Genomic DNA, 25823 nt, shown 5'->3' on the forward strand with positions numbered 1-25823 from the left:
GATAATTTAGGGGCCAGCGCCATGGCTCACTTGGTTAATCCTCCACCTGCGGCACCAGCATCCCATATGGGCGCCGAGTTCTAGTCCCAGTTGCTCCTCTTCCAGTCCAGCTCTCTGATTTGGCCTGGGAAGGCAGTGGAGGATGACCCAAGTGCTTGGGCGCCTGCACCCGCATGGGAGACCAGGAAGAAGCACCTGGCACCTGGCTTCGGATCGGTGTATTTCCAGCCGTAGCGGCCATTTGGGGGGTGAACCAACAGAAGGAAGACCTTTCTCTCGTCTCTCTCTCTCTCACTGTCTAACTCTATCTGTCAAAAAAAGAAAAAAGAAAAAAAAAGGTGATTTAATGAGTACTAAATTACAGTTACCTAGATGTAAGTTCTGTCATTCTGTTGCACAGGAAGATGACTGTAGATAGTGGTAATGCACTGTATATTTTTTGTTAAAAATTTTGTTTAAGATTTTTTTTATTTATTTATTTGAGAGGTAGAGTTACAGACAGACAGAGAGAGAGAGACAGAGAGAGAAAGGTCTTTCATCCATTGGTTCACTCCCCAAATGGCCACAACAGCTGGAGCTGGGCTGATCTGAAGCCAGGAGCTAGGAACTTCTTCCAGGTCTCTTACGCAGGTGCAGGAGCCTAAGCACTTGGGCCATCCTCCACTGCTTTCCCAGGCCATAGCAGAGAGCCAAATTGGAAAAGGAGCAGCCAGGACACAAACCAGTGTCCATATGGGATGCCAGAGCCACAGGCAGAGGCTTAGCCTACTGTGCCACACTGCCAGCCCCTTAAAAAAAGCTTTTGTGGTGAATGTTTTCATGATTAATAAAATGATAAATGTTTTAAGAAAAAGATATGTTTACCCTGATTGGACATTGCACAGTGTCACATGTATTGAAATGTCATATGAATAATGTAATTTTTATGTGTCAGTTAAAATTTTTTGAGTATTTAAAAAAATCAACAAATAGTGGATGAATGCCCCTCCCCCAAAAATGAAGTCTACAGAAGGATCTCTGTGGCCTATTTGTAGATACTGTATAATTTTATGTGAGGCACTTGAGTGTGGATTTTGGAACCCACAGGGAGTCCTGAAACCAGTCCCCCAGGACACCAAGGGACAACTGCACTCAGTTCAAGTGTTGACTCTTCTATTAAGTCTCCGCCTTCCCTCTTCACTCGTGACAGAGCTGCCTGCTCCTATTCATCTTCCTTGATCTCCCTTCTGTCTGGAAGAGAAGCCACTGCAGCTCAGGTTTCAAAGGGCGAGGAGTTTCTCCAACACTTTGCACATATTCAGCAGGTAGTATGTGCTCCATAAAACTTTCTTGAATACAAAGGAGTGCTTACAGGAACCTAGAGGAAGGATCCAAGATCCAGCACACAGGAAATATGTTCATTTTAGAAATGGGAATGGCCTTCTTCTAAACTTAATCACCTATTTGAGGCCTACTTGCAATTATTGCCCCTGAGCTTGGACCAATGATAGAAACATTTGTTGCTCCCTCTTCATGCACCTTTTTCTTCGCCTGTTAAGACATGGGGGCCCGCACTGTGGCGTAGCGGGTAAAGCCACCACCTGTAGTACCAGCATCCTGTATGGGCACCAGTTCAAGTCCTAGCTGCTCCACTTCCAATCCAGCTCTCTGCTATGGCCTGGAAAAACAATAGAAGATGGCCCAAGTCCTTGGGCCCCTGTGTCTGCATGGAACACATGGAGGAAGCTCCTGGCTCCTGGCTTCAGATCGGCCCAGCTCTGGTCATTGTGGCCACTTGGGGAGTGAACCAGTGGATGGAAGACCTCTCTCTCTGTCTCAGTCTCTGTCTCTCTGTCTCTCTACCTCTGCCTCTCTGTAACTCTGCCTTTCAAATAAATAAATCTAAAAAAAAAAAAAAAAAAAAATCCACAAAAAAAAAGAGTGTTGTGGTTCAGAGTCCCAGGTGGGGCAGAAGTCCTCACCATGTTAGAAAATTAGCCACCACTGCCAGTTTTCTCCTAGGAGCAGCACAGTTAGAAGTCACCACTACTTGCCCTTGGCTGGGACCCAGTGTGGCGAGGTCCTCAAAGAGAATTCCTCTTGAATTACTATAAACCTTCTTGGCAATCCCATCAATTGGGGTTTTACCTGGTTTATGGCTTAGCCTACCTTCCAGCTCTCTCTTCCGCTCGCTGCTTCCATCCTTCGGATCGGCTCCGGAGGGTCCTGCCTTAGAAATGACTTGGATTTCTTTGCTCATAGACTAGGTCAGGCAAGAGGAGAGGGGGCGCATTTCTTTGGGTGACATGTTGGACTTAGATGTCCTTCATTGTGTGGAAGAGTTGAGCGGGGACCACACCAAGCTGATCGGGCCATGGGAGCACCTTGTGGGCAGAGAGATAGGCTTCTGACCGGGTCCTGGTAGTCACCATCCTGCTTGCCAACAGGCTGCAGGACAAGGGCACCAAAGCCACAGCAGGGAAGGGGGGAGGGGGACACAAAAGGCACTAATCAGATCAATCCCCAGCTGGGTCTGTCTGCTGGAGAGCCTGTCTCTGGTGATGGCACCAGGGGACATGTCACTGGAAAGCCTGCCTGTCCACTGGCTTGTCAAGCCTCAGCACCAGACACTCTCATTTCCTTAATAACAGGCTGCAGATGCTGTGTCTATAAATGTAGCCAAACCCTGCTTGACCTTTTTGTATTTTTAGCCTATACTGCTGCTCTGGATGTAACAACTTCCCTGGCTTATTACTGGTTCTGTAAGTACCTTTAGGTCAAGTTAAAAGAAATTCTCTCCGGCTTGAAGACCCTGTACTCTTCGTTCTAATTTCTGGTGTTGGTAACAGATTCATGGTTAGCCCCTGGCACATTTTGTCTGTAACAGAAGAGGAGAAAGAGGGTTGATAGCTCTTCTCAGCATTAAGCTTTGCAGATTCAAGTTTTAGTATTCTCCATCTTCTCTCATATAATGGACCATCAGGTGCCTTGTTCACTTTTTGTTCATTTCTCTGGACTGTTCCTTTTTTTTTTTTTTAAAGATTTATTTATTTATTTGAAAGGCAGAGTTACACAGAGAGAGGAGAGGCAGAGAGAGAGAGAGAGAGGTCTTCCATCCACTGGTTCACTCCCCAAGTGGCCACAATGGCCAGAGCTGGGCCAGTCTGAAGCCAGGAGCCAGGAGCTTCTTCTTCCAGGTCTCCCACATGGGTACAGGGGCCCAAGGACTTAGACCATCTTCTGCTGCTTTCCCAGGCCATAGCAGAGAGCTGGATCAAAAGTGGAGCAGCCAGGACTCAATCCAGCACCCATTTGGGATGCCGGCACTGCAGGCCAGGGTTTACCTGCTATGGCACTGCACCAGCCCCTGGCCTGTTCTTTCCTACCTCCATTTGGCCTGTGTTAAAATACAGCAGCTAGGCCGGCGCCGCGGCTCACTAGGCTAATCCTCCGCCTTGCGGCGCCGGCACACCGGGTTCTAATCCCGGTCGGGGCACCAATCCTGTCCCGGCTGCCACTCTTCCAGGCCAGCTCTCTGCTGTGGCCAGGGAGTACAATGGAGGATGGCCCAAGTGCTTGGGCCCTGCACCCCAGGGGAGACCAGGATAAGCACCTGGCTCCTGCCATCGGATCAGCGCGGTGCGCTGGCCGCAGCGCGCCTACCGCGGCAGCCATTGGAGGGTGAACCAATGGCAAAAGGAAGACCTTTCTCTCTGTCTCTCTCTCACTGTCCACTCTGCCTGTCAAAAAAAAAAAAAAATACAGCAGCTAAGTTAGTTAGTGCTGGATACTCCAAGTGCAGACCTTTAAGAATAAGGTCTTTTATTCCTCCTGCCTTTTTGTACAGCACTTTTTGAACTTTGTGGCTTTAACCTTAGGGCTCCTGTGCTCAGAGCTAGTAAGTGGAACCTTTCCAGTGTTAGGTATAGACAAGTATCTAATGGGAATATGACCATGATCTCTAGTCTTATCCACATCGCTTCTGCTGATTTGTATAATCAAATGATAAGTGTCACTGGGTGGTCCTTTGTCCAGGACGTTGAAAATTGTCAACAATGACACACCATTGTGCATGTCATAAATAGTGTTATCAATGGGGGTGATATAACTCAACATTGTAGAGCATTTTTAGCCTTTCAAAGAGCTGTACAACTATCTTCTTTGTGTCTGCCTTAGATCTGTAGAGAAGGCAGATGTGACATGAACACTGAGAAAACCTGACCCTAGAACAGTTTCAGCCATCCCATGTAAGATCATCTGGCAGCTAGCAGAGCTGGGCTTTGGATCTTGTTTCCTTTACTGTTAGCTCCTTCCACGGAACTGTACTAACCCTTTTAATATGTTCTTTCTTTAAAATCCTATAGTACCTTAATTCAGTGAAAAGGATTAAGAAGTGAAAGAAAGCTCTCCGTAACTAACCTTAGCAAAGATGACTAGGAACGGTTAACTCTGTTGATTCTCCATCCACACCTTGTGGATCTCTTCAAAAGAGTGGTAGCGGATTTAACAAAGCTCTGGTTCTCCCCTTATCAATTAGCTTTTGATGGTTGGTCCTACAACTGGTGTTCTTTTCTAATTCCTTATTAGGGTAGAATCACAACGACTAGCTTTGCTTCTGCATCCCTCCCCCAGACAGCTGTGTTATATCTGGGAGATGGCGGCACACACACGCCAAGTGGGTCCCAATTGCCTGGGGCAGAGGTGGCTCTAGGCCTCCTGCTGCCGGAGGAGGGGAGCCTCTGATCGCTAGCTTCCCTGTCGTTCACTGAGAACAGCCTCGGCTGCTTGTGTTCCAAGCTGGTGGTGGCTCGTCTGGGGGACACAGGGCTTCCAGATGCCTCTTCAGTGTATGCTTCTCCACGGCTGTTTATTCTCTTTTCAGAGTCTAGAAGGAGGCTCATACCGGGGGGCCTTGAAAGACCCTGCAGGCTGCCTGAATGAGGGGATGACCCCACCCACGCCTCCTAGGAACCTGGAAGAAGAACAGAAAGCCAAGGCCCTGAGAGGCAGGATGTAAGTGTCTCACCCAGATTCCACCTGCTGCAGGTGTGTGTGCAAGGGTTGGGGGAGAATGATGGAGGAATTCCCCGCACGTGCTTCCACTGATGGGCTTCATGCTGTGTAAAGGTCACACAGATCGTAACAGTGTAACATTACAAATAAGGAGCTACTATGCCTGTGACTTGAACTTTAGGTGAAATATGTTTTGTGAAATAGCAGCCATTATTGACAAAGTGTGGTTAGCACCGAGGTCTCTTAGAAATTTAAAGCATGCTGGTAAAAAGAAAACCACAACGTTCAGGGAAGTGTGGGATAATTACTATGGGCCTGTAGAATCAGAGAATCCCTAACCCTGCCAGAAAGCCTAATCTTCGATGTTTCCCATATGTAGGGAAGTGATATGTATAGGAAAAGGAAGCCATTAGCCACGTGAGTATGTATGTTGGGCCCTTGGCAGTGGAGACAGCATAAGGAGGTCTGGTGTCCCCGTTCCTTCTGCCAAGGCTTTGTTTTGCTTCCATTTGTGGATTTAGAGACCTTTTCTCTACTTTTTAAATGGTTGGGGTAAAACACAATCCACATGGCAGGCCATTTCACAAAAACCCATGGGTAAGGCAAACTTGAAGTTATCTACCTTGGTGTAAAGGATCAGTCTTCTATTATTTGAGATGATCAAGAAGATACCAGATACCACTGGTACAAAACCATAACTTCAAAACTTTGGTTTTGCTGTTTGGGGCTTGACTCTGTTGGAAGCAGGACTGTAATGAGTGCTGGACAAAGCTCAACATGTGAGAACGTACAAGTGGCAGTGACAGTGGGGCGGGCAGGTGTGAAGTCCCTCCCTGTTGTTGATATGCCCTTCTCTCTCAAACTCATCTCTCCTTTAGCTTGATAAGAGACATAAAAATTAGCAAAAATTAAGGCCAGGTCTATTGCATGGAAATTTACAAAGTGAACATTTATGACTGGAGATAAATAGTGAGGGCTTGGTGTCACAATAGGGCTGTCATCTCATACAGGAGATGAGCAAAAGGTATATGAACCCTGTAATTCTGTATTTACCCCATCATCTTTGTGGTATTCAGGGGGAGCCCCAAGAAGTCGGTGAATGGACTAGAAGCCAAGAAAAACCACCCAAAGGGAAACTTCTCAGGGCATGCACAAAGTTGATTCTCCTTAGTGTGTCAGGTTATTGTTACATGGCTGAAGAAGCACTGGAGCTGATGTCCAGTCTTGTCAACCGAAGCAAAGGTGGTAGCCCGGGAGATGGCAGTCAATACTTCCACCACTTGGGTTGCATGGGCTGGGGCCGGTCATCTAAGCCATTGCTCAGATGTACATGCTACTGTCTGATTTTGGTACAACAGGCAATAAAACTTCACTACCTTTTTCCCCCGGCTCTCCTCCCTCAACTCACATCCTGAGCTCACCTGAAAATCCAGCTGATAGAATGGCTCCCTCCTCTTACTGTCTATCACTCTTAGGCTAGCCTGCTGTACCTTGGGACCCTGAGGAAAGACAGGAGAGTCAGGCGTTAAATTATAATCCTGTGGGAGGCCAATGGCTGAGGGGTATTGAGAACTGAGACTCAATGCAGAGGTTGGCAGCAGGACATCAAAGGGTCAAGTGAGGACTCCAGGGAGGAAAGTTGAAAATGAGTTATTTGTCCAGGAGAAGGAAAAAGCTGAGAGTGCTCTTTACTTGTCTTCAAGTGTTAGGCACACGTTCATTCACCAGATATTTGTTGAACACCTATTATGTACCACAGGTGGGATGTACCCGTGAATAAGACAAACAGTAACAACAAATGGATGATCTTTGCTCTCATGGCAGGTTTATATTCCAATAAGAGAAATCAGACAATAAACAATAAATTATGTAGGGCAGTGGAAGCTGGAGAAAGAAAATTTAGAGCAGCGTTCAGAGAGATGGGGAGTTTGGATGAGGCCGTGCTGCAGTTCTAAAAGGTTTTAGCATTTGCCCAAAGACCAGGTGGAGGAAAGGAGCAGCCATGGAGGAAAAAGTGTTCTCCCAGAGGGAGCTGCCGCTGGGAAGCTCTGAGGGTCCACTCCCTACTGTTGTGAAAAAGAAAGGGTAAGAGAGCATCTGCCCCGTAGCTGGAAGAATTGTAGTTGGGCCAAATAACAACATTTCTTCTTAAGCAACCTACTGTGGGTTCTACTAATAAGAACTGAACATAAAAAATTGCTTTATGACTGATTCAGTTTAGTTGACAATGAATGATGCATTGCCTTGAGATGTATGTCATTTCAATTGCTGCAGTAACATCTTTTAATGTGATGTGATCTGTCCAGGTACTTCCTCAGCCCTTCAAGGGAAGAGGTGCAAGTTCCACCAGCAGCACTGTCTATGATCCCTTAGCACAGCTCCCCTGGGAAGCCTAAGACAGCCCCCCTCTGCCAGCAAATAGCTGAGGATAAAAATATCGCCTGGAGACAGCGTGCTGCACTTCATCTCCAGAGGGCCCTCCCAGCCCCAGATTCCCACTCTAATTTTCCTGTGGCTTTTTTTTTAAACCACTTTCTTCCAAGCTCTAACTTGGGCCATGCTAAAGATACATCTAAATGCTTTCATTTGGCCTTGCCAGTTCCTTCCTGTGGCCTAAAACACATGCTTGTACTAGAGAGAGGGAGCTGGTTGGAAGTGCTGGGCAGTCTGATAAAGAAATGTGTGTTCCTTTGCTTCCTTCCCACTACCCTGAGGCTCCAGACCCAGGAATTTGGTGCCGTCTCGGTGCCTAGGGAATAAGCATTGCAGAATTGCTTCCCAGGGTCAAAACAGTTAGGACCCTTGAGCAGAGGCCCTGCTTTGACATCTCAGAGCTTTATCCCTTCGGCCACTTGAACCAAAAATGCAGCTGTGCAGTTCTAGCAAACTGCTTTCTTTTCTTCTGCTTCTTTTGTTTTAAAGATTTATTTATTTATTTGAAATGCAGAGTTACAGAGAGGCAGAGGCAGAGAGAGTGAGAGTGAGAGACAGAGAGGTCCTCCATCCACTGGTTCACTCCCCAAGTGGCCACAACAGCTGGAGCTACGCTGATCTGAAGTCAGGAGCCAGGAGCTTCTTCCAGGCCTCCCACACAGGTGCAAGGGCCCAAGCACTTGGGCCATCTTCCACTGCTTTCCCAGCGCATAGCAGAGATCTGGATCGGAAGTAGAGCAGCCAAGACTCAAACCAGCATACATATGGGATGCCGGCACTGCAGGCAGCGGCTTTACCCACCATGCCACAGTGCCAGCCCCACAAACCGCTTTCAAATTAGATAATAGGAATCAGAGCCCAGGAGCCTGCACAGCACCCACCCTGCCCCTGGGCACAACTGTAAGCATTTTTTTTAAATTATTTATTTGAGCAGAGTTACATAGAGGGAAGGAGAGATGGAAAGAGACAGAGATCTTCCATCCTCTGGTTCACTCCCCACATGGCCACAACAGCTGGGACTGGGCCAGGCTAAGGCCTGGAACCTGAAACTCCATCCAGGTCTCTCATGTGGGTACAGGGGCCCAAGCACTTGGGCCATCTTCCACTGCTTTTCCACGCTCATGGCAAGCTGGATAGGAAGTGGAGTGGGGGAACTCAAACTGACACTCACAGGGGATGCTGGCTTGGCAGGCCGAGGCTTAGCCCGCTGTGCCACAATGCTGACCCCTAACCATAAGCATGTATGTGTAGTACTTACTGCCTGGATATAAGAAAAAAGGAGGAGGAGTATGTGGGGTTGAGGCCTCGAGGACTCCAGAGTCCATCTTAGTCATTTACCAGTCAGGGAAAAAGCAGTCTTTGGACTCTTGTAGGATTAGGTCCAAATACCACTTCTGTCACTCACTGTGTCATCTTGGGCAAGTTACCTTTCTGTCTTGATATTTTTATATAAATTAGGGCTTTACAGCATCTACCTTGTAATAAGCATGGAAAAACCCAAGTGAAGTACCTGTGTGCGGTAAATACTCTACAAGATAGAAATAATGAACAGGAAAAAGCAAACGGCCTTGTGATCTGCTGACTCCCATGCCGTGGGTCCCAGAGTGCTGCATTCAGGGCTGAGCTGTGGAACGTCTACAGTTCACCTTCCTGGCCTGGCCTGGGGATTTTCCAGGCCAGTCACCCTGGACACCTCTCTGAATAATTTTTAACTTCTGTATCTTAAAAGCTTCACTTGATGTCTATGTCTCTGAAGCCAGAAAGATTCGCCGTCAGACAAATGTCTCTCCTTTTGTTTAGCAAAAAAAAAAAAAAAAAAGGGAGCTGAAATACAGCAATAAAAGTCTCATGTTGATCCTTTGGCCTCAAAGCTTTTATAACCCAGTTTTGTCAAAGTGGTTGTCATTCTTTCTGCCCTGCACCTGTGCAATTGCTCGGCTATGGATGAGGGAGAGAGACACATGAAGGGGGAAAGAATGCTGGGTGACAAGTGTCGTCCTCCATCTGATGATTTTATGTCATTAGGGAAAGCCTTCTCTGGTCACACCTGAATGGGGGCCTTGTGCAGGGAGGGCATCGCTCAGCACCTTCCGGGGTGCTAAGTGCAGGTCTTTTTGGTATACTTTGATGGACCAAGGTAACTGTTCTGTGAACTTAAGAGTGGAAACTTCTTACTTACCCATAAAGAAGAACCCTCATTGTTCTTAATCTGCGCTCAGGTTTGTCCTGAATGAGCTGGTGCAGACAGAGAAGGACTATGTCAAGGACCTGGGAATCGTGGTGGAGGTGAGTGGATGGCTCAGGTGGGTCTGCAGCTGGAATATGATGGACCCTGTTTTTACCTAAAGCTTACGTGTGTTTTACTGTGAATATCTGCAGAAGTGATCATTAAAGTGCCAATAAATCCAATAGAAGGTATACAGATGCTTTTCTTTTTTCATTGAGGCAGGAACCTGGAACTCCATCCGGGTTTCCCACATGAGTAGCAGTGACCTAAGTCCTTGAGCCATAATCTGCTGCTTCCCAGGTGTGCATTAGCAGGAAGCTGAGTGAGACTCGAACAAGGCCCTCTGATCTGTGATTTTGTTGTCCAAGTGATGACTTGACCACTGGGCCACATGCCTACCCTGGGTGTTTTTCTTTTTCCCTTGAAATATCATAAGATACTTGGATGGAAATAGGAACCCAACTGGTACAGCATTTTGGGAGCCTTTTGGAAAGAGCTAAGTCCATTTCACTTTGTTTTTGGTGACCAAGCAGTTATCTCCAGAGCACAAAGCAGGTCACTCTAGTAGAATCACGGGGCATATATCATTTCTTCAGATTCTAAAGTCAGCATTGTAGCTGCAAGGAAGACAAAGAAAAACCACCAATAAGTATGATTGATGGGTCCACAGTTAAGAGCCAACTTATCTCCATAGGGATTCATTTTAAAGGGACTTAGACACTTGCATGAAAGTAAATGGACAGTTGATATGGCTTAGAGCCCTTTTGTTAATCACCTTAAGTGAAAGAATATGAAGTCTAAAAATTGAGTGCCTAATTTCCACATTTCCTACTGGTTCCTAACACCTGACCCATAAGTCCCAGTTCTATGAAATCAGCTGACATTGAATTTTTATCTGCCTCTCCTGAAGCTTGTGTGAACAGAGTAACCTAGCACATGGAGGAGCTGAATTCTGAGTTACAGAAGGGTATTCTCGTCATCAAGGGGTGCTGCAGCCTCCATGTGCAGCTCAGCCCAGGCACTGAGGGCTTGAGAATTGGGAGACCAAGGGGCTGAGGCCCAGGAAGTCAGACAGGCTCTGTGACGCTGGGCACCTGGACTTCCTCGCCTGTCCGACGGGGATACATGCCGTCTGTACAACCCCGAAACCTGACTTTAACGCTGAATGAGATGACACATGATTGCATTTTACGGAGTCTGAAGTATTAACACTTATTTCTAAACCAGATGTGTCCAATTCTCAGACTTTAAAAATGTGAAGAACTTGGATTGGCAGAAAGGAGAGGAAAGAATAGTTGTTGTCTGTTTGTTCTGCTTTCTCAAAGGGACTGGAGACAAAGAAAGGGACCCAGAAGCTCCATAAACACTTTGTCATTTTTCCCAGGGTGAAGTCCTGGGTGAATAATGGGAACTGCAGAAGCACTTGACCTTGAGCTCAAGTGTGCACTTACATGGGTGCTGCAGTGTGGGGCTTGGCCCAGAAAGCTTCCTTGTGGAAATCCTCTACTAACCATTGCCTCTGCCGCTCCAGGGCTTCATGAAGAGAATAGAAGAAAAGGGTGTCCCCGAGGATATGCGAGGGAAGGATAAAATCGTGTTTGGGAATATTCACCAGATCTATGACTGGCATAAGGAGTAAGTGTCCGTGCCGCCCTGAGGATCGGGGTGGCCTGGGGACCTGGCACTCTCAAGTCCTCCTCTTGCACCTGTGGCGGAAGGTTTGGGAAGGAGTCTGCTGTCATTTCTGTCATCGTTGAGAAATAGTACACTGCTGAAGAGTGTGGCTTCCTTCTCTGATCCTCTCTCTCTCCTTTTAGTTTTTTCCTGGCTGAACTGGAAAAATGTATCCAAGAGCAGGACAGACTGGCCCAGCTCTTTATTAAACACGTGAGTCTCTCCCTTCACCTTCTCCCCTGCCCATCTGCAGGCCCCCATGTGTTCATTTGAAAGTTCCTTCTCTCTGCTCTCCCACGCCGCACCCCCTGCTCATGCCTTCTGAGTTTTTGGTGGTGGTCATGGTGGTTTAAAAGGTTCTTGGCAGTTTGGAAGGTGGCGTCTTTCCTGCCACCTTTACTTTTATCCCCTTGATACTTACTGCCTTGATGTGTGTAGTAGTCCATCGTTTGCTACTGTGACAAAGTACCTAAAGCTGGGTAACTTCATAAAGGCAAGATATGTATGTCGCTCACGGCTTTAGAAACTGACAATCCAAGATCGGGGAAGCCTGGTTGACTTGGTCTCTGGAGAAAGCCTTCCCGGGTGCAGCGTCACGGCTGGAGTGTGTGGGAGCAGATCACTCGGCAAGGCAGGAAGCTTCTCTCGTGAGAACTGCCCGGGGGTCCCCTGAGGTCGACCTTAATCTCTGCCATGGGCAGCACCTCCAGGGACCCCTCACTAGGCCTGATCTCTTCAAGGTCCTGCCACACTGAGGCCCTCAACACGGGAACCCTTGGGGGACAAACCACATCCATAGCAAAGCAGTGTGTCCCCAAGTGTGCGCAACACCTTTGTCCCCAACACAGTACCCTGAGAGGTCGCAGAAGGCACAGGATGCCTGACAGCCCGCATGTCTCTCCCTCTGCTCCTGCAGGAGCGGAAGCTGCATATCTACGTGTGGTACTGCCAGAATAAGCCACGCTCCGAGTACATTGTTGCAGAGTACGACGCCTACTTTGAGGTAAGGTGCTTAGCTTTTCTAACCCAGAGTGGTCCGGGGGGAGGGACCTCGGGCCACAACAGCCACATTCAGAAATGCCAGACACCGTCATCTACAAGTGACCCCCCCAGCCAGCACTGCTGACCCCGTCATAACAGCCTTGGCACAACCATTAGCTTTGCAACTGAATTCCCACGGGCGCCTTTACTCGAGAGGACAGAGGTAGCCCCGTCTATGGACCACTTTGAGAAGCCTCCATGTACAGAGCAATTCTGTAACACCGACTGTGTTAGAAGCCCAGTGCAGATTGTACCCACACTCTTCCCCAACGGGGACCCTCCCCTTGATCGGCGGCTTTGCAGTCGCTTCATAGCCCTGCTCCTATTTCCAGGAGTGGCGTGAAGCCCCTCAAGTGTGTGCTTTGGCCCTACCTTGAGGAGTTATGTTGTCAGTGGAAAGGCTGCGCTATTACTTAGAAGTAGCCCCGAACACTGTTTAGAAATTGAGTTCAGAGCCTTGGTCCCTAGGCCGGTTGTGTCCTGGGAGGAACTCCCTTTCCTGACTTCGCCCTGGAATAGTAGAGACTCTAACACCCATTCTGGCCACCTCCCAGGATTGGGTGAGGCCTGACATGTGAGGGTGTCTGCCAGGGAGGCGTGGCAAGAAGGCGCTGGTGGTGTGTTACGTGTTGTTCACAGCAGTGAGCCATCATGTAAGCAAAGCTGCCCCTCACATAGTTTGAAGAGCCTACAGCTGTGATGATTGTCTACAGCCCTTGTCTCTACTGTTGAGCAACAGTGTTTTTTCCTTCATACTATTTGTTGAACTCTTTCCTTAGTGTAGGGATATAAGTTTACAGCAAACTGAAAATAGATCTTTGTAAAAATTAAGAGTGGGAATAGGAGAGGGAGGAGGAAGAAGCCTGGGAGCGTGGGTGGGATGGATGGTAGGGTGGGAAGTATCACTGTGTTCCTAAATCTGCATATAGGAAATTTATATACTTTAAATAAAATTTTTTTAAAAAACGGCATCTAGCATATATAAAATGCTCTATATATGTGTTAAATGAAATAGCATACTTTTCAGTTTTTAATAATCTTAAGCTTCAGTATAAAAAGAAAGTACAATAAATGATTTCTAAAGATTAAAAAAGAAAACAAGAAGAGCTGGCGTCCAGGCCTTTGAACCCTGATCCAGAGCACCCGGATCTTTGGTTCCTGGTCTCTAACATAGCTCCCTTGTGTTTCAGGAGGTGAAACAGGAGATCAGTCAAAGGCTGACGCTCAGTGACTTCCTCATCAAGCCCATTCAGAGAATAACAAAATACCAGTTGCTGCTGAAGGTGAGAAGCGGGGAGCCTGGGTCAGGGCTGCACGGGGTCCCGCAGGCTGGGGCTGGGGCTGGTTCTGTCTCCAGCACACTGTACCTAAGGACTGTGAACTGCTGGAGGCACAGGTGGGCTCTCACCTGTCTGCTGCTCACTCCATCAGCCTCGGCCCACATCGCACGGCTGCTGTTCCTGCCCTTGGGGTTGGTGGTTTCTTGATTTTAGTTCCTCGATCACTTTCTTGCTTTGTCACAATCACTGACTTGATACTTTTAACAAATAATTAGAGCCCTAAATCAGAGTGGAATATAAGAGAAAAAGGTAAGGCTCTAGAGTAATACCTAAAATTTGACCTTTTTTTTTTTTTAAGATTTTATTTGTTTATTTGAGTGGCAGAATTATAGACAGAGAGAGGGGGAGACAGAGAAAAAGGTCTTCCATCCGCTGGTTCAATCCCAAAATGACCACAAAAGCTGGAGCTGAGTGGATCTGAAATAAGGAGCCAGGAGCTTCTTCCAGGTCTCCCCTGTGGGTACAGGGACCCAAGCACTTGGGCTGTCTTCCACTGCTTTCCCAGGCCATAAGCAGAGAGCTGGATCAGAAGAGGAGTAGCCAGGACATGAATCAGCACCCATATAGGATGCCAGCACTACAGGCGGAGGCTTAGCCTACTATGCCACAGCGCCAGCCCCCATATTTTGTTTTGAACAATAACTTGACTTGATTCATCCCACGGACACACACGAGGTTGAGTGGGGGAGAGAGACTTAACTTTCCTTCTTGTCATAATCGCCCTGCCCTTCTTTCTCCCTCCTGCCACCTCTCCTTTTAGCCATAGCTTTGAAACTTGGGCTATTCTAGGTAATATTCTATAATATATATATATATATATAACATAGAATACAATAACATATTCTATGTTATTATGTCTAACATGATTATGATTCTTAACTACTAGAAACTGGAGCCACCTCTGCTGGGCAGGAAAGTCCAGGGTGTTAGCGTATTTTTATGATAAGTTTTTTATAGCTCTCTGTTTCCCTAACTGATTTCACCCTTCCCCACACCCTTCCTTGCTTCCCGTCCTTGCCAGGACTTCCTGAGATACAGCGAGAAGGCTGGCTTGGAGTGTTCTGATATCGAGGTGAGTTTTCTGCTTGTAGTACTTGCTGTTCTTAGGGACCATATTAGTTGTCTGCGTGTCAAGGGAAAAGATCCCTTCAGGAGTCCAGGCCAACTCCTGTCCTTTGCAGCAGGATGAGGACTGGCAAGTGTCCATGAACATGGTATTTTCTAGAACTCAAGAATCCTGTCCTGCACCAGACCAGAGCTTAGTCCTGCCGTGTTCTTGTGGCTCCCAGTGACACATAGTGGGAAAGGGTGGTATTTGACCCCTTAATGTCCTTCAGAGATTGGGTGTCTATTGCATGGTGATTCAATATGCAGCTTTACCCACGAATCCAAGTATAAAGTATTCCATTTTCATTCCAGTCCCAGCCAGAGGATTACCCCCAAGCGAAGTCCTTTGAAATACTGTCACCATGGGGATTACTTTAAGCCAGAGAGGTTACAGACCATTCAGGCAGGTTATTTTAGGTTAAAACCCCTAGCATTTTACAAGCCAGGCAAAGCTGTTGCTTCGGCAGCCAGGAAGCAATAGAGAGAAGAAAGAAAATATGATGAGGAAAGGGAATCAATCATCAGAAGTGGGAAGGGAGGAAAAGGATGGGCTGAGTGAGGTTGACTTCACACAGCCGCTGATTGACGCGGCTCCTCAGGCTGGTGGGCACCGCCATCCTTCTCTGTCTCCCAGCCCTGACTCACCCCGAGCATCCTGTCTGGGTGCTGTCCTGCCCCTGAGCAACTCTTGTTCTCTCCCACAGAAAGCAGTGGAGTTAATGTGCCTTGTTCCCAAACGCTGCAATGACATGATGAATCTGGGACGCCTGCAAGGCTTCGAGGTGAGCCCCAAGGAATGCATTGAGTCCTATCCTCTGGGCAGCAGGAGCCTGAGAAGTCCTGTTCCTCTGCCTTCCTCACTTCTGTGGACCCCTTTGAGCCCCGGCCCCCACAGTTCACAGGCCTACAAGGAGCGTCTGTTTAGGAAGTCCGGTGAGAGGGAAGAAATAGGAAGTTGCATAGCAGTTGGCCAGGCTGGAGTTAGAATTCCAAGGTGGAAAGGCCCAAAGGTCCTCATGACTGAACCTCACAACGGCCTCTGCCCTCTCCCTTCTTATTTGAGAAATGTTGGGAATGTGAGGGGCAGCAAGACCGAGTGAGGGCACTGGAACCTAAGTGGGAAAAACAGATGCTCTCTTGTTGTTTTTGTTTGTCGTTGATGTCCCAGGATGTCAGCTGAAGAGAATGTGCTAGTTTGCCAGGGCCGCCATAACAAAGTCCCAAGAACTGGGTGGCTGAACAACAGAATGTACTGCCTCCTGATTCTGGCAGCTCAAGGTGTAAGGCCAAGGTGCTGGCGGCGAGGCTCCTTCTGAGGGACGAGAGGGAGGCATCTGTTCTAGGTGTCTGCCCTTGGCCTGTGTGTGTCCACCTTCATGTACACTCGGCTTCTCCCTGTGACTTCACATCGCCTTGCTTCCATCCATGACTGCGTGTCCAGATGCCCCCCTTTTATAGAGACATTGGTCACATTGTGTTAGGACTCACCCTGATGACCTTGCTTTAACCTGGTTGCCTCTATAAAGACCCCACCTCCCAATAAGTTACATTCTGAGATACTAGTTTCAGACTTCAACATATGCATTGGAGGAGGGAGAAATGCTTCACCCCATAACAGCAAACCTTGGAAGAGCAAATTGACTTTCCAAATTGACACTTAATAAATGGCTGTTATTAGTTTGCATCCAAACCTCATGAATTAAGTAAACATGATCCATTTTGAATATTAATGTGATCAAATTGAAACTGATGCATTTATTGACTGGATCCTTGTAGTTGGTGATTCCCTTAGAGAAGGATGTAGATCTTCTAATCCTGTTTCCCAGTAATATTGCAACCTAAGATGTCATTATTTCTTTTTAGGAAAATGAATTCCTAGCAGTTGAGATAATTAAGAAAGAAACGGTTCCCCAGCCAAAGTAGAATGAACTAGAATAGGCTAGTTATAAAGGAGATGGGTGGTATAAGTAAATCTAGGAGGTGCTATATTCAGGTTTGACCTAGCAAGTTGGATTCATGACATTCTCTTGTCCTCCTTGCCCTTCCAGCCCGTCCTGTGTGTCCTTGTCCAGTTTCCATGCCTTATTGTGACAGCAGCTAGATAGCAGCTGTTGGGGCTTTGCTGTTAATTCTTCACAAGTTCTCAGATCTCCAAGGTAGACCTGAAGCATGCTGTAAGCAGGGTCACTCAGCAGAAATATTCCTGAGTTCCTATGTGGCTTGTCTGAGCAGGGATCTGGCTTGGCTTCCTCGGGGCCTCTGGATTAACTGACCATTGGCAGGAGGAATGGCATCAGGTTGTGCTCTCTGGCCCAAGTCAGACCTCACAGGAAATGTGTTATACATGAGTGTGTATCCACGATGAGCCACACACCGAGTGTGCAATTCTGTTCTCTTTTCAGTCAGGCATTAGCGTCTTCTGTTTTCTTCAGGCTGTGGAGAATCCATTCTGCATTGCTTCCCCGACTGGGAAGGACAGTGAACCAAAGTGTAGTCCCCACGTCTGTGGCTTTGGGTCTGGGAGAAGTTCGAGCTGCCTCCTTTTAATTCTCCCCTTCTCAAATCCTCTGGCTTTCCCTTCAGTGTGGGCTGGGTTGTACCCATGATCAAGACCTTGTGTAATATTAAGAGAGCTTTTAGAGCTTTCCTGGCGAGCTGGTCACTGGCTTAATATTAACTTTGGACCAGGGTAGAGATAAGCCTGTTTGGCTGCTGACCTTGAGAGTGAGGAGCCCGTGAGCCAAGCGGAGGGCAGGCGTTTCTCAGGAACACAAAAGAAACATGACCCCCCTGCTGGATGATGTTTAAAACAAAGCATCACGTGAAAGGAATGAGCCCCGTGGGCACTAAAGGGCAAAGTCACCACCTGAGACAGAGCACGCCCCAGGCGAGCCTCTGACAACCGTCCCAGATGCCAGTCTTGTTGTTGCAGAGCCGTAGAAAAAGCCAGGCTCACTGACAGCTTTCTGAAGACACTGGGCAGGCCGTATCCCCTTTAAGATGCAGACACGTGTCTGAAAACCTCACGAGAAACTGGTGAACCGGATAGGCTCCACCTCCTCAGCGGGGTGGCCTGGGAGCTGGAGTCATTTTTATAAGGACAACAGGATGCAGAAAAATATCTACTGGACTATAAAATATGAGGACCTATCATATTCACCTCATGTTCACCTTTTGACTGGCGACAATAAGACTTCCAAATTTCCCCATCCTAAGAGAAGAGAAGCGAGGAACCCAACTCATGCGATTATCTGTGGTTTTGCCTACCTTGCTTCTCCTGGCCAATGGTCAGCTCTAGGTGCGTGGCCGTAAGGGCGTCCCAGGCCCTCTACCCATGCTGCAGGGAAGGCACACAGGCACAGTTCTCAGAGCTCCATGTACAAAACGACCATTTCCAGCTCCATGTGTCACCAACTTTCTATTCTCTTTTTCATACAAAACAAGAAGGGCCAGGATTATTCATGAACCTCTTTTTAGTTACTAATTCTACCTTCCTTCTGGCATTTTCCTGGAGTTGTTTTTTAGTGACTCCATTGGCTTCCTTTTTTTTCTTTTTAAGGCCTTTTTGTGAAGAGGAAAGTGTCAAGAGTCTGCCCCTGGATGAGTGCGTGGGTCCTAATTCAGTCTCTTATTAGAGCCCTGAACCTTTGGAGATCAGGCCTGTCTGTGGTCCTGGCCCCAGAGGGCTGTAGCTGTCTCCTCGCCCTCACTCACTCCATCCTGGCCTCTGTCTCTGCCAGGGCACCCTGACCGCGCAGGGGAAGCTGCTGCAACAGGACACCTTCTACGTGATCGAGCTGGATGCAGGCATGCAGTCCCGGACCAAGGAGAGACGTGTGTTCCTCTTTGAACAGATCGTCATCTTCAGTGAACTGCTCAGGAAGGGCTCCCTGACCCCAGGCTACATGTTCAAAAGGAGCATCAAGGTGAGGCTTCCAGGGGGAGGAGCAGAAGCAAGAAAGAACCAGGTTTATGGGAGTTGCTTCCCTAAGTCCAGGCTCTGGGTGGTGAGGATACAGAACCTGGGAGATCTTTCAGCCCAACCTTCGGCTTTAGAGGTCATTGCTAACTTTAAATTTTAGTAGTGCAGGTTGAGCATTCTTAATCCAAAAATCCAAAACAGGGCTGGTACTGTGGCAAAGCACATTAAGCTGCTGCCTATGAGGCCAGCATCCGATATGAACATGAGGTTTAGTCCCAGCTGCTCCACTTCCCATCCAGCTCCCTGCCAATGCACCTGGGAAAGCAGCCAATTGCTTAAGCCATCATGTAGGAGACCTTGATGGAGCTCCTGGCTTTGGTCTGGCCCAACTCTGGCTGTTGTGGCCATTTGGGAAATGAACCAGTATATACAAGATCTCTCCCTGTCTCTCCCCCTCTCTCTCTGTCACCCTGCCTTTCAAGTAAATAAAATAAATCATTTAAAAAAAGAAAATCCCAAAAATGCAAATGCTTGAAGGAAAGACAGTGAAAATGAAGGGCTGGGCCAAGGACCAGTCTCCAGCACAATCCTATGTCTTCCCTGGGATCATGCTGTTCACCAAAGGCAGAAACCAAAGTATTTCCTTATATCCAGGGGAAAGTTTGGAAACTTCTCCTGACATAAAATCCTGGCAGAGGGGCCGGCGCTGTGGCGGAGTAGTCTAAAGCCTCTGCCTGCAGTGCCAGTGTCCCATATGGGAGTCCTGGCTGCTCCTCTTCCTATCCAGCTCTCTACTATGGCCTGGGAAAGAGGTGGAGAATGGCCTAAGTGCTTGGGCCCCTGCACCTGCATGAGAGACCTAGAGGAAGCTCCTGACTCCGGCTTTGGATTGGCTCAGTTCTGACCATTACAGCCATTTGGGGAGTGAACCAGTGGATGAAAGACCTTTCTCTCTATATCTCCCTCTCTCTGTCTGTAACTCTCTCAAATAAATAAATAAATAATTAAAAAAAAAAAAACTTTGCAGAATAGGAATATTTCACTGATTTTTTAAAACCACATACATACGAAAAGGATCAACTTGTTTTCTTCCAGATGAATTACTTGGTCCTGGAGGAGAATGTGGACAATGACCCCTGCAAGTTTGCACTCATAAACAGGGAGACTTCCGAGAGGGTCATTCTGCAGGCCGCCAACGCAGACATCCAGCAGGCCTGGGTGCAGGACATCAACCAAGTCCTAGAAACACAGCGAGACTTCTTAAATGGTAATGTACTGGGCCTGACTTCTATCGGGGCCACTTCAGGGGACCCCACACCCTGGGGCTTCTTAGGTCTGAGCTCACGTTGAGCCGTGAGACCAGATCATGTTTTGTATGGACACAAGTTTATAGTCTTCAGAAGCACTGTAGAATTCTTCTGAACTTGAATATGCACATGGAGCAGATGAGATGTGAACGAAGCCCTGTCTTGGCACTAGAAGGGATATCCCCCAGAGCATGTAGCATGTGTGCCCTGTGGCTCCCTCCACCGGGTAGCAATCACTGGAGCAGAAGTCTAAGGTGAGCACGTGCTTGCACGTCAGAGGCTACCTCTCAGTGACGTATGTTTTCCCCCCGGGTAGGTGAGGGCTGGTGTTCTCACGGGCTCTCTAGAGGATCCTGGAGATAACTGGGAGTTTGACTCACCTGTCCAGATTCCTGCTGCACTCCCAATTGTGCAAGATCCTGCATAAGCCACGTCGCTAGCTGACCGTGCCTCCTTCAAAGCAGAGGCGATTGCTAACTCCAGTTCTCAGTGGTGTACAGGTTGAGCATCTTTAATCCAAAACTCCAAACGCAAATGCTCTGAATTCCAAAACGTCTTGAGCTCTGACTTGATGCTTAAAGCATTTTGGGATGTGGAGTATTGCAGATTTCTGATTTCCTGATTAGGGATGCTTGACTGATAAAGTCTCTGCAAACATTCCATAATTTGAAAAACTGAACTCCCAGTCTGTCCCCAAGCATTTTGAATAAGAGATGCTTACTCTGTACCTGAAAACTCCCTGGAAGAAGTTGGGGATTCCACAGAGCGTGTAGCTCTCTGTAGGCACTACAGGAGTCCCCCAGGGGTGAACTGAAGTGGAGTTATCTCCTTGTTTGTGTGTCTTTGTTTCCTCTCTGCTGGCATGTTCTTCACATTGAGCCTGGCTCGTGACGGGGTTTATAGCCTTAACATATTGTTGATCTGCCGTTGAGCTGGTGCACTTAGAAGTCTCTCGAACAGGGATGGATTCTGAAGCTGAAAGGAAATTGGAACCAGTAACAAAGTAAACCTGGAGATTCAGCAAGCACATATGGAACCACCCCTAGGTGTGCTGTGTCTTCTTATCAGTACAATGCTGAGAAGGCCATGTGTGTGTACCTGCACACCCCAGTGTGCGCACACACATAGGTGTTCCCAGAACCACCTTTGGATGTACCGTTTGTTGCCTACCTGAGATCTGCACTCCATGGCCGCATGTGCTCACATGTGTAGACATGTGTGTACACACACACACACATGCCCTTGGGTATGTCACCTCTTCTTGCCAGTACTGGGATGTGGAGTCTTTCCAATGATGCCAGTCCAGCTCTTGACCAGTATCTAGCATGGAACTGAAAGTCCAGGGAAAGGTAGAAGGTGGCATGCCGGCTGGGGATGCTGGGCAGATGGTGACATTTCTGAGTCCTGCTTGGCTTGTTTTGTGAAAAGGAGAGTCAGCGGTAGCTCTCACAATGTTTTTATGTTTAAAGAAATAAGAGTTTTTATACAAGTACACCTTGACTGTTTAAGATAGAACATGAGATTTCAAAGCAATTTCATACACAGAGTATTTGGGGGGCTGGGGCCCCCTATGTTCCAGTCATAGAAAAGTTTGGCAAAGATAGTATGCTAAGTGATCTGTGAGGTTCTTTTTCATTCCAGAAACTCTGTAGTTAAGCACCAGCCCAGCTTTGAGGGGTGGTTATGGAAGTTGTATATGGTGTCTGAATGTTCAACTTTGAATAAACACTGCTATTGGTAGGAAAATTTTAAACAAAAATATGTACATTTATAAAATACATCCATTTAAATTGTTTTCTATTAGAAATTTCTTATAGATTCCAAATTGGAATGAGGATTTTAAGTTCATCAATTCAAGATGAAGAACAATAAGATAGGGCAATAAATTGAAACCAGAAATAATTAAAGTGACAATACTGGCTTCCACGATCAAGCTCCTTACTCTATGGCAGCCACTGTGCTAAACGTTTCACATGTTTATTCACATTTAATCTTCAGGTCAACATGGAAAGGTAAATAAGGAAAAGAGAGGTTAAGAAATGTGTTCAATGTCATAGATAGAGCAAGGACTTGAACCTAGAGCTATAGAACTTCAAGTGAGGCTTTTAACCACAAAACTACAGTATAATTGCTAATGATGGGACACACATTGATTTATGAGCTCCCTAATGAAGAAAGCAAAGAAAGAAACAGGATCAGGCATATGACTGTACCCTTGGGGCTGGCATTGTGGCATAGAGGGTTAAGCCGCTGGTTGGGACACTGACATCTCATATTGGAGCGCCAATTCAAGTCCAGGCTGTTCTACTTCAGGTGCAGCTCCCTGCTGATGCACCTGGGAAAGCAGCAGAAGATGGCCCAAGATGGCCCAAGTCTTTGGGCCCCTGCCACACACATAGGAGATCTGGATGGGGTTTCAGGCTCCTGGCTTTGACCTGGCCCAGTGCTGGCCGTTGCGACCATTTGGGGAGTCCAGTGGCAGATGGGAGATCCCCACCCTCTTCACTCTGCCTTTTGAATGCAATGCCAAAACCAAACTTGGTCAGAGATGCACAGCTTTCCTTATCCTAAGACCTTTGTTAAGCAAATTGAATGAACGCTCATCTTCCCGTGCAGCTTAGGAGGATTAAGAAGGCAGACTTTTAAAATGCTTTAGCAAGGTTAAAGCATAGAATCAGATAGTACCCCTGTTCCGCATGATGGCTATTGATTGATTCATGAAGTCAGTTTGATAGAACCTAGTTCATAGCTCTTGACTATGTACTTAAAACTTGGAACTGCATTTCTGTAGGCAGAGCCAGTGATTCAACTCCTACACGGTTTCAAGAGCAAATTGTGAAGATGTTACTGAACTAGGTTATCGTTCCCTAAACATTGAATGCCCACAGAAAGCTCCCCAGGCAGAGAGGCTGAGCTCCGCCAGGCCTGTTGGATACTTTGACACACTCCGGGGACAAGGAGGTGTTGAGGGACCGGGGCCAGGCTCTTACTTACAAAGACGCATACAGGTAGCTCCAAGCCAGTGCTCCCCTCCTGAGACCTCAGGTGGAAAGGAAGTGTGACCCTGTGTTGAGTCCATTGAAGTACATACGTATCACTGTAGAAATGCTATTATAACTGAAAGGTCTCTGGGTCCCAGCTGGTAACCCACTTAAATAGCTGTTACCATGACTACTGATAAAAGCGACGTAATCAGGCCAACCCTTGAAGTCATTCTTACAGAATTTGACCTGTGGCATTTGCCTGGCTGTACCTCTTTAGTTTTCAGATCCTGGAACTTTGTTATCTTAGACTCAGTAAAACAAAGTTCATGTCCTTCCCACCCAATCAGCAGTTCTCCTGTCGTCTGCGTCCTGCTGCCCACACTTCTCTCTCTTCCATTCCTGCTTCTTTGTCCCAGCTAGGCAGGCAGTGTCATGAATTCCTTTGCCCTGGCACACTCCCAGCCCTGCTCCCGGGAGACCCTCTGCCCAGGACCAGAAGCCTTTTATCTCTTCCTTTCCTCCAAACTGCGACCAAATGAGGTCCCTCAACTGTGGCTCTGATGACAGAATCGGATTTGAAAGTTTCAAGTTCATTGAATCTAGCCACTCTTTATGATCATCAGCAAGCCCAGCCCCTTTGGCCTGGTTTTCTAGATCTTTCATACCATGGCACTCAAACACCCCTTAACTGTTTCATCGCCTCTTCCTTCGTGGAGACCCGTGGCCCCTGCCCAGGTAATCTGACTGCATCCTGCCCCCACAGCGCGCCACACTTGCTTGCTTCCTGCAGTCAGCGTGCCTGGGCCCACCTCCAGTCCAGCTGTCCTCAGCCCGCCTCTGAAGCTCTTTCTCAGCACCCCCACGACCGCCCACACCCGCTCACCTACACAGCCCCATCCTGTAGCGCCTTCTCTCCCTCCTTACCTACGGCACTGCACCTTGAATGGACCATTTTGTTTTTGTATTTTCATTATTTAGCTAGGTGTCCTCATGCTCACAGTTCCTTAAAAACAAGGGTAGTGTTTTCCTCACATATCCACATTAGCCCGGCACAAAGCCTTGAACCTCACAGGTCTCCAAATCCTTGTGGGATTCCCAGAGCTTAGAGTGACCGTCTGCTCTCACCCTGCAGCGCTCCAGTCGCCCATTGAGTATCAGCGGAAGGAGAGGAGCACAGCTGTGATGAGGTCCCAGCCTGCGAGGGTGCCCCAAGCCAGCCCCAGGCCCTACTCCTCTGTCCCTGTGGGCTCTGAGAAGCCCCCAAAGGGCTCCAGCTATAACCCACCTCTGCCACCCCTGAAGATATCTACCTCCAATGGCAGTCCAGGGTTCGACTACCACCAGCCTGGGGACAAGTTCGAGGGCAGCAAGGTGAGTGACAGCTGATTATTCCCACCCTGGTCACTCTGAGGACACAGCCTCAGAGGTCACTTTAGGAAACAGCATCTTTGTGTGCTGTTTTAGCGGGAGCAGTCCACTAAATACTCTCGATTATTTCTCTGTCTTCCCCTGTAAGTTGAGTGAGTTAAACCCATCCCCTCAGGCACAGCACAATGTGTTAAGCAGCTAGCATCATCTACAGAAACGTTAAAGATGTAAGCATTATTATAATGGCACTCGTGAACATGGACGATGTGGACCACGTGGAGAAGCTGTAATGTAGGTCATCTAAAAGTCACAACTCTAGTGTGACTTAAAAAGAGATTACCTGCCTGCTGAAGTCGCCTCACGACTCTTCCCCATCCGTTGGCTGATATGGAAGGGGAAGCTGATCATCCACGTGTGAATGGGAAATGCCAGTCTCGCGTTCAACAGTTATCATTGGCAATCCACCGTTCAAACATCACCGTGAGGATAGTCATGGACTTTCCGTAGATCTAGTCTACCCAGCTCCTTTTGACCCTACAAGATAGTAGGAACAGGAGAGAATGGGAAGAGTGCTAGATTAGGAACCAGGCAATCTAATCTCTGAAATTCTGCAACTTGCTGTAGAGCCTTAGCAAGTTAGTTAACTTCATTAGGCTCAGTTTCTTCTAGAACTCAGTAGATTAGTAGGAACACCTATGTTTTTTACTTACTTATTCTGATTTTGTAGTTTTATTATTTTCTCCTAAATTATTAGTTGATACTGATTTATGAAAACTAGTTCATGTCCAAGGCCAGTTCTGTATTGGAGTATCTGTACCAACCTGTTTCATCTTACCACCAGAAATGCTCTTCCACTGTGAAACCCCCTGCCCCCCGTGAACAAGCTGAAGTCATTTCAGCATTTTGCCAAACATTCTGAAGCATTTTGGACTCTGCCCTGTTCTAGGAGGCAGCCAGGCCTCCTCAGGAGTCACAGGTCTGTCTAGGAGCAGCTACGCTGGTGCAGACTCCTGTACAAAGGCAGCCCCGCCTCCTAGCAGCAAGTTCAGGGCAGGAGGCTGTGACTTCCAGGGTTCTCTTCCCACAGGGAGGCAGGGCAGGGCAGGTCACCGTGTTGTCTTTCAGTTGGGCAGAGGCGTCATTCTTACTTTTGTCTTAAGGAAGATTAGAATGTAGAGTAAGGCCAATGGTTTTTCAAAAGGAAAAAAAAAAAACTGTCATATCAAAGTCTGTGTATTTCCATTGGAGGATTATGATGCCTGACTTTGCCCTGACCTTACTCTGCCCAGGTGCACAGGCATCCCTATGCCAGTGCCAGGTTGTTCTTTCCCTTAGTGAGAGGACGTTGGCTGGATGGTCACGAGCTAGAAGTGGGCTTGTGCCTTTGCCCAGCCTGAGGCTGGGGCAGTGTCTCTACATATCCAGCCC

At 47.6% G+C, this 25823-nt stretch overlaps 1 protein-coding gene across 10 annotated transcripts in view; it reads left to right on the forward strand.

Annotated features, from left to right (window-relative positions):
* Positions 1-25823, forward strand: part of KALRN (kalirin RhoGEF kinase) — a 737253-nt gene that overhangs the window by 672175 nt on the left and 39255 nt on the right. For all 10 annotated transcript variants that reach the window (XM_062209080.1, XM_062209015.1, XM_062209004.1 and 7 more), the window contains 11 exons: positions 4862-4992; positions 9645-9711; positions 11184-11287; positions 11470-11539; positions 12243-12329; positions 13558-13650; positions 14729-14779; positions 15519-15596; positions 18555-18740; positions 19832-20003; positions 24160-24398. In XM_062209080.1, the coding sequence (XP_062065064.1) occupies positions 4862-4992; positions 9645-9711; positions 11184-11287; positions 11470-11539; positions 12243-12329; positions 13558-13650; positions 14729-14779; positions 15519-15596; positions 18555-18740; positions 19832-20003; positions 24160-24398 (1278 nt within the window). The remainder of the gene's footprint in view (positions 1-4861; positions 4993-9644; positions 9712-11183; positions 11288-11469; positions 11540-12242; positions 12330-13557; positions 13651-14728; positions 14780-15518; positions 15597-18554; positions 18741-19831; positions 20004-24159; positions 24399-25823) is intronic.

Source organism: Lepus europaeus, chromosome 2 (assembly GCF_033115175.1).
Source record: "Lepus europaeus isolate LE1 chromosome 2, mLepTim1.pri, whole genome shotgun sequence".
Taxonomy (NCBI): domain Eukaryota; kingdom Metazoa; phylum Chordata; class Mammalia; order Lagomorpha; family Leporidae; genus Lepus; species Lepus europaeus.